General features: G+C 44.0%; 1 protein-coding gene across 1 annotated transcript in view; it reads right to left on the reverse strand.

The window, feature by feature from the left end:
* Positions 1–13,962, reverse strand: part of MYLK4 (myosin light chain kinase family member 4) — a gene marked incomplete at both ends in the record, with an annotated part of 114,773 nt that overhangs the window by 13,404 nt on the left and 87,407 nt on the right. The window contains 2 exons of the mRNA XM_081088515.1: positions 1,694–1,799; positions 7,236–7,314. Coding sequence (XP_080944641.1) covers positions 1,694–1,799; positions 7,236–7,314 — 185 coding nt within the window. The remainder of the gene's footprint in view (positions 1–1,693; positions 1,800–7,235; positions 7,315–13,962) is intronic.

Consider the following 13,962-nt stretch of genomic DNA (forward strand, 5'->3'; position numbering starts at 1 on the left):
CACCACACCCCATGCAGCTCAGCTACGCACCCCTGACAGAAGCAGATGGGTCCATAAACAGCAAAGTGATAACTTGAATTCTAAGTGGCTGCTGATTAGGAAATTTTATTTTCTCCTTCCCCAGCAATAGCCCACAGGACTTCCTGGCTCAGCAGAGGTGCCACATCACTTTTAACCTCAGAACTACTTCAACTTTCACATGATTTATTCTGCAAGTGCCTTGAATGGTGAGGCCACCTCCCAGTATTCCTGCTGGCCCACCACACTGATAAACTCGTGCTAGCTGAATATGCTGAGTTGGTATTATAAATACCCTTGAGGCCACAGGTCGGGAGATGAACTCCAGGAAAATTCAGGAGCCTCCCACCACCGGCATTGGCGGGGAGGCAGGCGGGTGGGGGGGGGGGGGGGCAGTGACCAGTGATCCTCTGCTAAAAGTGAAAAATAAATTTCTGCATCTGGAACCTCTATTTACCGAAAAGGAGATACAGCCATTGATTATCTCTTTGCACTTTGAGGCAACAATACACACTTGACTGTGGCCCTCTAACTTATTTGCCAAGTGAGGTCTGGCAGCCAGTTTTGAGTGGAGCCCAGACAGTAGATGACCTGCAGCTGGTGTGGATTGCAGTACAACCAAGAAGATCCAATGAACTTCTCAAGGAGCCATTGACAGCTTTCACCAGAAACACAGCCCTGGGGATTGTTTCAAAGATTCTTCTGCCAAATAATTCCTCTCCTTTAGAGAAACAGTTGCTAGCTTGCCACTGAAGACCCAGGCAAGCTGCTGCAGGCTCCATGGCACCTACTTGTGTTTCAGAACCCCTGCTCCTCCCTCAGCCCATCCTCACAGTCCCGAGGGGAGTTCTCCAGGAACAAGCTGCTGAGGAGGAAAAGTTCAGGTGGTTCTGTGTGGTAGAGGGGGGAAAAAAACAGAACGGGAAGAGCAAGAAGGGACTTTACAAATGTCAACCGTACCCCAATGGCCAGTCACAGTAACATGCATTATCGTAGCCATGGATATTTTCCTGTGTGCAGTTACGTAAATTTTGTATGTACTTGTACAAATTTTCCATTTTCCTCTTCTTATTTTATATAGATATGTTAATGGTAGTAAATTTTAGAATTTAGGCTTTAAATAACAAGATATCATAGGGGATTGTGACTGAAGTAGAAGAGGAAGGAAAGAGCAATGATCGCGGGTCCCCGATGGACTCCATTCTCGCTTCTTCAGGAAGAGACTATGCATTTAGATGTCCTTCCAACAAGTTCTTCAGTGAAGAAAGTAATTGATTGAAATGGAGAAGAGTAATTAATACAATACAACATAAATGGAAAACCAACAGCAAGGATCAAAATGATTTAACACACGCTGCAAGAAATACAGTGTTCACTCATTTCCACGTTTGTTTCTCAGTTTTCACAGTTTGGACAGCTTCTCGACCTTCTGGTGATTCACAGTGGCTCTCTCCTCTCAGACAATGCAACACGGGAAGCAAAGTGGATAATTAATGTGTAATTTAGTCCCCACATCGACCTCTCTGGCATCAGTGATGCTTAAAATCTCTTAAAATGTTTGTTGATGACATTTCTGATTCTCAGGTCCAGACTGGCAAATATTTAGAAACCTTCCGGATCTTTGAAAGTTCTCTTTTTTGTTGTTGAAAGGGTGTTAAGATAGAGTATGACTTACCCTCCTAAAATTTCTGTTCTGCTCACAGTATAGAGACTGTTGACTGCCGTCTGTTTAGCTGTTACAATCCGGTGATGAAAGGGTGCGGGAGGAGCCGGGCCGTCATCTAGAAGGTGAGAGGGAAAGGAGGGCCATCTGTTAAGCAGTCAGACTCTTTATAGCACTAAGCATTGGGCCTCAGAGTGAAATTTTGCTCATTTAATAATAAAATACAGCAAGCCATCTGTTTTATTCCTAATGATCCAGGGAGTATAACTTTTCATTTCATATTATGATCTGTGATTCATGAAGGTGACACCTGACATCTTTGAAAAAGAATGTCAGGACCACTAACCTCTGGTTCATACCATCTTCAGGACAACTTTTAGAAATGTCAACATAGTTGAAAATCTCCAACCACAGTACAGTCCAAATAGGTTAGACTTCCAAGCCTATGGTCATTCAAGTCCAAACATGAGATATTGTTTGGTCCATATTTTTAAGTACCACAAATCTAGTCCATTATTTTAATTAAAGCAGGGAGAAAAAAGTTAAAAGTTCCTTCATGTCATTAAAATATTTGAGATTATTACATATAACTTTCCAAAATATTTTAGCCTTTATTTAAGACATTTAAGGCACAAATATGAGTTTTTTCTGGCTGGAAATAAAATGCCCAGTAAAACTGGCTAAGTATATATTCCACAGCTCTCAAATTTCTCCTGCTTTCTACCTTCTAGCCTAAGGGTTTAAACTCTAGTCCACCTCAGGATTGATTCTGAAATACAAAATTATATTTTCCCAATATTCTTTTCACTTTTCCATGATTGCTGCTGTTAAAGCTTGCTTGCCACAAACCTATTCATTTCCCCATTTATTCATCTATTGCACACACCTGCTTACATGCATACAAAAGATACAAAAGAGGTAAATAGATAATAACTTTGCTTTCAAATATTTACATGTATTCAACAAATAATTCTTACGCATTTATCCTGTGTTAGGAACTTTTCCAAGTGTTAATATTTTTAATTGAGGTAATATAAGTCTCTGGGGATCTGATTTGAAATGGACATTCCCCTCTTACACCATAAATATGCAGAAAAATAAAGTCATGAAAAAAAATACTCTCTGTGGCATTCTTCTCTTCAGACTAGAAAAAGTGATAGAGTCACAAACATAAATGGCATCAACACAGCCTAATGTCTTCTTCAGGCTGTTGGGATAAGTTAAATTTAGTCTGAAATGCTTGCTGAAAAGGTTAAGAAGCTTTAGAGGTTGAAACAATAGCTGTTTCCTACCCAGTGGAGTCACCAGATCTTGCTGTCTGGAGGTCTTAATTCCAGTGGATTCCAGAGGTTTGGCCTTTTAAGTTCCTCTGGACTGGTCTGGTTTCCTGTGTCCTTCTCAGTGTGCATCCTTCACCTGTCCCACTACATCTACTCTGCTCTTTTTGTTGTCCTCTTTGCTGACACGCTCCTCCACCACTCTCTGCTTACTGCTGCCAGCATGCCCTGTCTGCTCAGCGCTTTGGAAAATGGGTCCTAGTGCTGATTTTCTGAGGATTCGTGCTGTGGAAATGGCTTTTACACTGCTGGCACACCTGGAAAATAAAACTCAGCTGCAACTCTCACAGTTTTCGGAAGAAAATGTTTAGGTGGTCAAATTTCTTAGAACTGAAGTTTCCTCAGAAACTTTGGTGTTTTGGTGAAGAGACCTAAGCTTTGTGAAAGAGAGGCTGTGACATCAGTGTTTGGGGATAAAATGGAGCAGTATGCTTCCCCATCAAATCTGAGTGCCAGAATAATGGATGTAGGCAATTAGGATCCCAGAGAATCTCCCCAATGACTTCATTGGGACCCCAAGTTATTCCATTGACCCTTTACAAAAATAGTCATTTCATGAATACAGAACTAACTTGATCTTCACTTTTTCACTTCCTTCCTTTATAAAAGAGAGAAATGACTAAATTAAAGCATAATAAAAGAAGTAATAACCTTTGTGGACTTTCACAGCAATGAGAGTAAGCCTTTCTTGGTGAAGGAATTGACCTGATTTCAGTTTGCAACAGCTCCAGATCTTAGGAAGCACACCTTCCCAGCAATGGACTTTCTTAGTAAACATAACTGTTTATGTTTAATTCTTGGAAAATTAGACCTCTCCATGATTAGATTACAAATACAGTGTTTAACATGAAATAAGAAATATATCTTAAACCAATTTTTTTTAAAAAAGACCACAGATGTTTGCATTCTTTTTGTTCCAAATTGACTCTGTGGGTCAACATAACATAGGATAATTAACTGGCTACATAATGACCTGCATTTGTTTGTGAAACTTTGCAGGTGAAGAGTGATGCAGTAATCTATTTATTACTCAATCCTCTCAATATTTGGGGGAAATAGGCAACTTCTTAGGCTTAAATGGGTAGGTAAACTTTTGAAGAATTAGATTTAACTTACAAATAAATCTGATCCTTGTTCAGTTCTTGATCTTAGGAAGGATGTGCTCTATATTGCTACAAATAAGAAAATTTTACTTGATCTTTAAAAAATATTGATTGATGTGAGTACTATTAATCATTATTCTGTCTTTCCATTGGTAGGAGGTTTAGAAAATAATATAATGCATGAACATGTTACAGGCATGAAGATAAAGTAATGGAAAGAAAACATGGCAAAAAATATCTACACAGGTGAATACTGGTTTCTAAACCATAGCTTTAAACTTACTTCAGCTATCCTTTTGCTATGGCCACAAATTGCAATGGCACATCCTATCTAATAAAAGAGAAACATGGTAATTGGCGTACGACCGCTACCCTTCCCATTGGCTAATCAGGGCAATATGCAAATTAACTGCCATTCAAGATGGCAGCCAGCAGCCAGGCAGCTTGAAACTAACATGAGGCTTCCTTGCTTCAGTGACGGAGGACTCCAACATTCCCTGCCTGCCGCAGCAGGCCTCGGAGCTGCAACTCTAAGCAACTATGTAACAAATATAGAAGCTAAACAAAACCCCAGAAACCTACTTTAGTCTGCCGGGCTTCAGCCAGCAGGATCGCAACATTGTAAGCAAAGGCCAGAAACCTACTTTCAGCAGCGGAGGCCTAAGAGCTGGAGCCAAGCCTCAAAGCTAAAGCTGACCCAGAATAAAAAAAAAAAAAGAAAAAAAGGAGTGGTTGGGAGCTTCAGTCACCCCCAGCCTGAAAACAGCCCTCAGCCCCTCACCCAGGCTGGCCAGGCACCCCAGTGGGGACCCCCACCCTGATCCAGGACACCCTTCAGGGCAAACCAGCCGGCCCCCACCCATGCACCAGGCCTCTATCCTATATAGTAAAAGGCTCAGTGGAGACCGAGGCCTCCCAGCACCGGGATCAGCAGAGCCGCGAGGCCTCCCGGCACCGGGATCAGCATGACAGGGGGCAGTGCCCAAACCCCCTGATCGCCCTGCAGCTCTGTGTGTGACGGGGGCGGGGCCACAACCTCCCTATCCACCCTGCTCTGTTCGTGACAGGGGAAGGCTCCCCAACCCCCTGATCGCCCTGAGGCTCTGTGTGAGACAGGGTGCGGCGCCCCAACCCCCTGATCGGCCCTGCTCTGTGTGTGACAGGGTGGGGTGCCCCAACCCCCCCCCCCACGGGCCCTGCTCTGTGTGTGACAGGGTAGAGCCATAACCTCCCCATCGGCCCTGCCCTGAGTGTGAGAGTGGCGGCGCCCCAACCCCCTGATTGGCCCTGCTCTGTGGGTGATAGAGGGTGGCGCCCCAACCCCCTGATGGGCCCTGCTCTGTTTGTGACAGGGTACCGAGCCCCAACCCCCTGATTGGCCCTGCTCTGTGCGTGACAGGGTACCGAGCCCCATCCCCCATGATGGGCCCTGCTCTGTTAGTGACAGGGGGTGGTGCCACAACCTCCCCATCGACCCTGCCTTGAGTGTGACAGGGGCCGGTGCCCCAATCGGCCCTACCCTGAGCGTGACTGAGGGTGGCATCACAACCTCCTGATCGCCCTGCTCTGTGCATGACAGGGGGCGGCACCCCAACTCCCCAATTGGCCCTGCTCTGAGCCCGACCAGGGTCTGCACCTAGGGATTGGGCCTGCCCTCTGCCACCCGGGAGCAGGCCTAAGCCAGCATGTTGTTATCTCCCGAGGGGTCCCAGACTGCGAGAGGGCACAGGCCAGGCTGAGGGACTCCCCTCCCCCCCAAGTGCACAAATTTTTGTGCACCGGGCCTCTAGTCCTGTATAATAAAAGGGTAATATGCAAATTGACCCTAACAGCAGAACGACTGGGAATGACTGGTCACTATGACACACACTGACCACCAGGGGGCAGATTCTTAACACAGGAGTTGCCCCCTGGTTGTCAGTGCGCTCCCACAGTGGGAGCTCTGCCTAGCCACAAGCCAGGCTGACGGCTGCCAGCACAGCGGTGATGGCAGGAGCCTCTCCCGCCTCCTCAGCAGCACTAAGGATGTCAGACTGCAGCTTTGCCCTGCTCCCCGCTGGCAAGTGGACATCCCCCGAGGGCTCCCAGGCTACCAAAGGGATGTCTGACTGCCGGCTTAGGCCTGCCAGCAGGTGGACATCCCCTGAGGGGACCCAGACTCTATATAGACTGTGAGAGACCACAGGCCGGGCTGAAGGACCCGACCTGAGTGCACAAATTTTTGTGCACCGGGCCTCTTGTATATCTATAAAGAACAACAATGTAGATGTGTAATGTTTTTACCCCTACCTTTCACAGAACTGATCACCATTAGTTTTATCAACACTTTGCTTTATATTTGAACACTTGTCCATCACTGTCTCACTTGCAATAGATGACCCCCCTTTTTTCTCAGGGTCTCTTTCATTAGTATCTTCCTTAGAATGAAACCCATTTTCCTCCCTTTTGAACACTAGACATTCACTTTTATCCACAATGGCTTGCTAATCATCTCCAACACTGTTGGAGATGATAAGCACATCTCCAGAGACTGCTTGTCGACACAGTCTCTCTGTGTTTAAAATGTCTCTTCCACCTGTATTTTCTCTTGGTTCTATTGACTTTCTTAGAGCAAAATCTTCTATCTTGTCTTGTGGTCTTTTTGCATAAAATGTGGACAAACTTCTCTGAACTAGAGAGGCATTGGTCTTCTCAGCATTTTCCTTGTGGAGTTTTTTAACCTTTTCTTTGTCAGAGGAAGGCTGGTTCTTCTGAGAAGATCTCTCTAAAAGCCACCACAGGACACAGATACTTTAATGGAGGATGTGTATGATCAGTATCATTTTGTCTTTATATAATGGCATCTCTATTCAGTTTTGTCTTTATCAGCAGATAAGAGTTTTTGAAAAGCAAAGTATACGTGAATATGACCAACTAACTAACAATTGGGTTCCTCAAGATTTTCTAGTTGCTAACTAGTACCCAAAGCCAATCAAATAAAGGTATTCAAGCGGCACTTCTCCCAACATGGGGCTTTAGGAATGTGTAACTTCCTCTGAATAAGAACAACAGCAACCTGACTTTTGTAACATAACTTTCTTTATCCATAGATATCTGGTCTTCTAAAGTTGTTACCTGTGGGGGCCAATGTCCTCTTGCCTTTGACAGGTGCCATTTCTTTCAGGTTGGGATATGACCACACCTTCTCCTTAGCCTGTGGATACACAATTGAGTCATGGAGGTTACACATCATATCAGGGTTTCTCAGCCTCAGCAGTACTGACACGTGGGCCGGATAATTCGTTGTGGGGGATGCCATGAGCATTGGAGGACATTCAGCAGCACCTCTGGCTTCTATACCACATGGCAATAGTATCCTTCCTCCCAGGTGCAACATTCAAAATGTCTTTAGAAATTGCTAAATGGCCCCTGGGGGTGAAATCACCCCAGATTGAGAACCATATATTATGAGATTAAAACACAGGAAAAAAATAATAGTATTTAGAGGGCAGAACAGTCTGAATTAATGAAACTCTATATAGACTACAGTATTAGAAGACAAATGAACTCCCTATTTTAAAAGAAATCCTGTAAAACTCTAGCACTGTTTATAGAAGAAGGCCAATTTTGTGAACAGATTAAAGGATATTGATAATATTCAAGTCACCCTCGACCTCTGTTTATATTGTCTTGATGTGGTTCATATTTCAATCAAATAAAAAATGAGAGGACCTATGTGATTTGTTTTGTAAACCAGAAAGTAGAGGACTAAAGTAAGTTTTTATAAATGGAGCTTTTACATCGCTTAGAACAGATGGCCCTTTTCCTAAGCAGATAAACATTCTTCTCACAGTCCCGGCTTCTCTGAATTAGCTTAGCAAACCCTTTTTAATACCACATAAAAGGTAAACCAATCCACCCAAATTATCCCAAATTCCAAAGTTATACATTATAAATTAATGAAGTTGTACAGATATCCAAAGAACCAGTCTTTTTCCTTTGGGAAGAGGCAAGCTTTGCCTCAGGGTGACTTGAATGTATGAAATGCCATGTAAGTGCAGCTCACAGACATCAAGACAAACTGCAAATGCGCTTTTAAACAATCCAGAGGGCAACTCCATAGGTCGAGCACTTCCATCTTTCTGACAGGGACTTTGAAACACAGGGGCGTGCTCAGTAAATCTGTTCTAAAACAAAGTTAGGCATTGCAGCCTAAGTTGTAACTTTCTCTTTTAAGTCAAAGTGTAGGGGTGATGGATGCATAGTTCTTTCTTTGCATGAAAAATGCCCTTCAGCTTGCACAGCACTCAGCGCGCTCGCGCGCGCGCGCACACACACACACACACACACACACACACACACGCACACACACCAATGAACTCTCTGGTATCTCTTGCAACATTTTATTAAACTTTTTTTCCTTTTTGCCTCAAATGGGCAAAAAGACTGGTGTATCTTTGAATTCCTGGTGTTTACCCCAGAGACTGAGACATAGTGATATAATGATGATAGTGGTGACTAATATATACCAAGCGCTGACTGAATACCAGGTGCTTTTCTACTCTTGTTACATTATTAGCTTAGTAGGTCCTCATAGCAACCTTTGGGATAGATACTATTAACTTTATTGTATAATGAAGTTGGGTAATTCCCCAGGGTTACATAGTCCAGAAATGGTATAACCAGGATTCTAACTCAGTTATTTACTCAATCTGTGTTCTCAACTACTAAATTGTCAAGGTAGATACCGTTAATGTTTATGGAATATCCACCACACAGCCAACACTACTGGAGATAAAAATAAGATTAAGAGAGAAGGGTATAAATAAAAACAAATTAGCAGAGTGAAGAAATATTTATTGGTCAAAAGATTAGAATTAACATGGAAGAGAGGCAAGAGAGAGAATTTAAATCTAATTTTAAAAATATGCCCAAATTAGTAAAAAGGGATAGTTTAAAAAATTTCTCTTAAGCTACTTTATAACTGTGCCTTCAAATGCTTCTCTTTCAAAATGAAAACTCCTGGTGGATAGGCCATGTGCTTCTGGGTTTGTTCTGGATAGCAGGAACATGATGGTCAATGCCTAAGTGGACTCGGTAATGACAACCATTGTGTTTCAGTCCATTTCAATCCATTCATGTGTAAAATTCAGAATTTGGTTGTAAGACTGGAGTGATGATGGATCAGCATTTGCCTCTAAGGCTGTCCACAGTGTCTGTGGCAAATGTCCACAAACTGGCCTCGCGTTCTTTGGGTCCAGCAGCCTGACTAGAGTCACAGGAGAAGCCGCCGTTCGATCCTGAGGAACATAAGCAACCAACGTCCAAATGAGGTTGGTTTTTCCACCAATTATATATCACATGTTTTGTCATTTAAGTAATGTAAGGTCTTTATCCATTGCCTGGTCTTTTATACTTTCCCTATGTAATACTGACATCTAGAGGAACTTTCAACTGAAAAGATTCTTAAAAAACAGGCTGTATTTCTCCTTTTCTGTGTCCGGACAACAACTTCAATATGAAGAGTTTTTACTTTGTGTTTCCCAGTTAGATATGGAAGTTGCTAAAATAGGAAGCACATCTGTGGATCCATCTTGTTAGTTGTCAAAAACTAAACCTATTTTCCACTGATTGCAGAGGACAGGATGATGCCATTAAACATGATGTTCCTGTAAGGATTTCTGCCACCCTCTGTTCAATGATAAAAACCATGTCAGACTCAGACAGTTTCCTTTGCTAAGTGCACACTGATAACCCAGACCAGTTGGAGGATCACAGTTCACTAAATTCACTCATTATTAACTCATTTAGTAATCACTGAGAGATTTGCATATGGATTCCTTTTGTAACCGTTGACCCACTCCTTTTACAATACATCAGTGAATTTAGAATGACATGGGAAGGGGACTTGACCCAAATGCCCAAGTATTCGAAACATAGTCCTACTCCTTGCAGTTTGTGCGGTTTCCGAGCCTGGGCTTCTCAGTGGGCTGTATGTAGCCAGAGAGTGTTCCAGGTCGTCTTTAGGGAGCATGAAGGAAATGTTTGAAACCTTCTCTTCGCCTTTGCTCTCCCAGCACCACACAGGGGCTCCGAGTTCTGAAATGCTTGCTGAACCCAAGAAGGGAAGAAGTGCTTTCGAAGTGGTCCCTCATTGTGAGAGCATCCTTTCAGCAGCTGCATCGCGGAGAAGCTGCATTGGAAAAGCAGGACTACCCCCGGCACCATCAGAAACGCATCCCTGTCACCGTCACTGATGCTCACCTTCTCTGCAGCCACCTCTCTTCATTGTGGGATTCTAGTTGCTGCAGAAAATGTTTTCTTGACATCAGAATAGGACATGACTAGAGTAACTACCTACCCTGAGCTGAGGGCTTTCCATGTGGCTGTGTATGAAGATGCCAAGATGAACACCTCTTGGTGATTTCAGCCTAGTGCTTATAAGCATAAACACAATTATAACATTTTATAATGAGTTTATTCAACTTTGATTAGGCTCCTCGTGGGGAAGAGGAAAGCATAGAGCCTAAAACAATCCAAAGAGGAATATTCATAAGAAATATTAAAACTACATTTCCTTGCCTGAGCAGGGAAGATAATTTTAGAGCTCACTTATAAAAATAACCCTATTTCTCTTCATCTTCAGGACACACTCAAATTCCTTGTCAGTCCCTGGCTAAGGAAAGGAGTTCTCATGCAGCATAAGTTGTGCGGTGGCCTGTGGGGACTGGCTTGGAAAGAGGCAGGACAGGATCCGACTGACTGAATCCAGAAAGGGACAGGGTTGACCGTGACCTCCAACCTCAGTAAGTGGACCCTCCCCAACTGCTGAAAGCAGAGAATAATCAAACAGCCATCTTAGGAAAATAATCCCTCAGGGCAAACGAAAGCCTTGGATGCGCCCACTGTGACCCGGACAGCCCTTCATTCATGTACCAGGGAAACAGGACTCTTCAAGGAGACAGCACAGCGAGGAAGGGCCTGAAATTAAAGGTGCTGGTTCAGAAAAGCCTAATTGGACAATCTGCCAAGTGCAGACACATGGGTAATTTTACTTTTATTCGATTATAAGATGTATTGAGCAGTACCATGAACAAAGCCTCCCCTAGCAAAACCAAAACAAACAGACAAACAAAAAATGCTGGGAGAGCAGCTCTAGTCAAATGGACTCTATCAGGTTATTTCTAACTGACTATGCACATTTCTTCATGTCAATACATGTTCGGCTTCCCTTGTCCCGATAGCCCCCTGTTATACCCCAGACCATGAGGGCTGAAGGTTCTGTCCTGAGGAGGTGTGTGCGAGCTGGGAGTGATGGGAGTGATGGGATTCTGATATCTGCCCTGCCACCATCAGGGGACAGGCCATGGACCAGAGCTACAAATATTTACAACACGTGTTCTCCTCCATCCTTCTATCAAGCCTATCTTTGTTGATTTTAAAATAACAAGTTAGAAATAACTTGGAACCAATTAAGAATCTTCACCTAAATATTTAGTCATATTAGGTCCTTTGATCATACAGGTTTTATTTTTTTCCTCATCCTGTGCCCATTGGATGAGCTACATCGGATGTCTACTAATGGATTCATATTTTTTTTTTATTTCCTTCTCACTATCACCTTTCCTGTCTTGCCCAAACAGAAAACACTGAGCCCTCTGCTGTGTAACCCTTCATTTTCCCACTCAAACTGCCAACGTGACTGCTTGGCCTGCAGGCCTGTGCGCCATCCCCCTACCTTCCCTGCAGACTCTCCTTTGCTCTAACTCTTGGCCACCTGGGAGGCAGCTGAGAACTGGTGATGCCTGAGTCCTGCCCCTAGGGATGGGGTGGGCTGGACGCTGGTATTTTTACTTCCTCCCCCAAACCCCTGCACAAACACCCTACTGACTCCAATGTGCTGCAAGGTTTGAGAGCCACTGCCCCTGTCAGCTACAGCTCCTATCACTTTTTCCTTTCCCTTTTTTTTTTGAGTCCTTACCACCCAGGCTGCTCTGTGGGCCACAGTTTTAAATGGTAGTGCTAACACTGGAGACTCCGTGTTTCTCTTAATCCCTGCTCCCCTCCCCTGACCAGCAAGGGTCTTTAATCCTCTCCCTGATGGATTAACCACTGCCTCTTCCTCACCCCCACCCAGGGACACCTGTGTGGAATGAATCTGAGATACACTGGCACAATGCCCTAAAACACATGCCTCCCTTCTAAGAGATCTCAAGGGCATCCGTGGAGAGCAAGCCAGTCAAAAAGCCAATCCTCAGTCTTGCTTCCTGGTCAAATCTAGGAATTGAGGTCTAGCCAGGTAGCTCAGCTGGTTGGAGCATCCTTCCCTACACCACAAGGTCTCTGGTTTGATTCTGGTCAGGCACATGCCCAGGTTTTGAGCCAGATCCCATTCGAGGCACATGCCCAGGTTGAGGGTCCAATTCCCATCAAGGTATGTGCGGAGGCAACCTATTAATGTCCAGGGCTGAGAATTAGAAACATAATCTGATCATTGGAAATGGTTTAATTCCTCCACCGAAATGGAGGTGAGCAGACGAGGGGGACTCAGGGCATCGCGTTACTTACAGCACCATGTGTTGTGTCAAGCTTTCCGTGGGATTTGTCACCAGAATAGCACCTAAAGACTTCAGAAACTATGTGGAGGTTACTAAGAAAGTGTAATGGGTGTGTGCGCATGCACATGCCCTAATAACCAATTTCATATGCAGGTATAAATAGAATTATAGCTCCTTGATGTTCATTTGATTAAAATGAATCTGACTTAGTAAAATTCCTCTTTTATGCTACACAACACCAAACCTTGGAATGTTTTCACAAGAAGTTTACAGTGGTTTTCATCACTTAATAAAACTGATTTCTTCCCGCTGCGGGCAGTTTCATGAGCATTCATTGCACTTGGTGTTCTCAGTGTGCTTTTTAATGTTTACATTAGGTTCCCTTTATCCCTCCATCTCCCTGTCTCCTGCTCCCAGTAACCAGTCAGCTCTCAACTCCCCCGGTCCTCCCCGCTTCCCCCGCCCCTGCCCCACACACACCAAGGGCTGGCTCAGGAGCTGGCACACGCTGGCTCAGGTTCACAGCTCAGTGTGCCCAAGGTGAGGTGCAGTCCCAGGAGTTGTAAGGCAAGTTCAGAGATCTGAACTTAGATTCACTGAGCAAAACACTGAACCTCTCTTAATGGTTTACATCTTCCCTTGCACAGCAAATTCCACAAGCACACTACAAAGTGTTTTATTTTGTTTTGTTTTGTTTTAAATATATTTTATTGATTTTTCACAGAGAGGAAGGGAAGGGGATAAAGAGTTAGAAACATCGATGAGAGAGAAACATCGATCAGCTGTCTCTTGCATACCCCCGACTGGGGATGTGCCCGCAACCAAGGTACATGCCCTTGGCCAGAATCGAACCCGGGACCCTTCAGCCCACAGGGCAACGCTCTATCCACTGAGCCAAACCGGTCAGGGCTACAAAGTGGTTTTAAAACACTCTGAAAAGCAATGAGAAACTGCAAAGCTCTTAAAAAGTCTCTGAATTTGGAATATGTGATACAAACTTTGTAGCTATAAAATAATTAGTTACAACTATGCCCAAACTATTTAGTTATCTAGTCCCTTCTACTCAGACTAGGTCCCTGGACAGCACAACAGCATCCCCTGGGAGGTTGTTGGAAACTGAGTTCTCTCTGCCCCTCCCCCATCAACACCCTGAATCTGAGCTCTAACCAATCCCTGGGGGTTCCCATGCACATGGTATTTTGAGAAGCATCAGCCTTGATAACATAACTAATAACTTGGTATGAAAAATGATATGTGACAAAATACCTGTCACGGCCTAATGTAGTTATTTAAATCTTGCCTCC

This window comes from Myotis nattereri (genome assembly GCF_964212035.1).
Source record: "Myotis nattereri genome assembly, chromosome: 3".
Classification (NCBI taxonomy): Eukaryota; Metazoa; Chordata; class Mammalia; order Chiroptera; family Vespertilionidae; genus Myotis; species Myotis nattereri.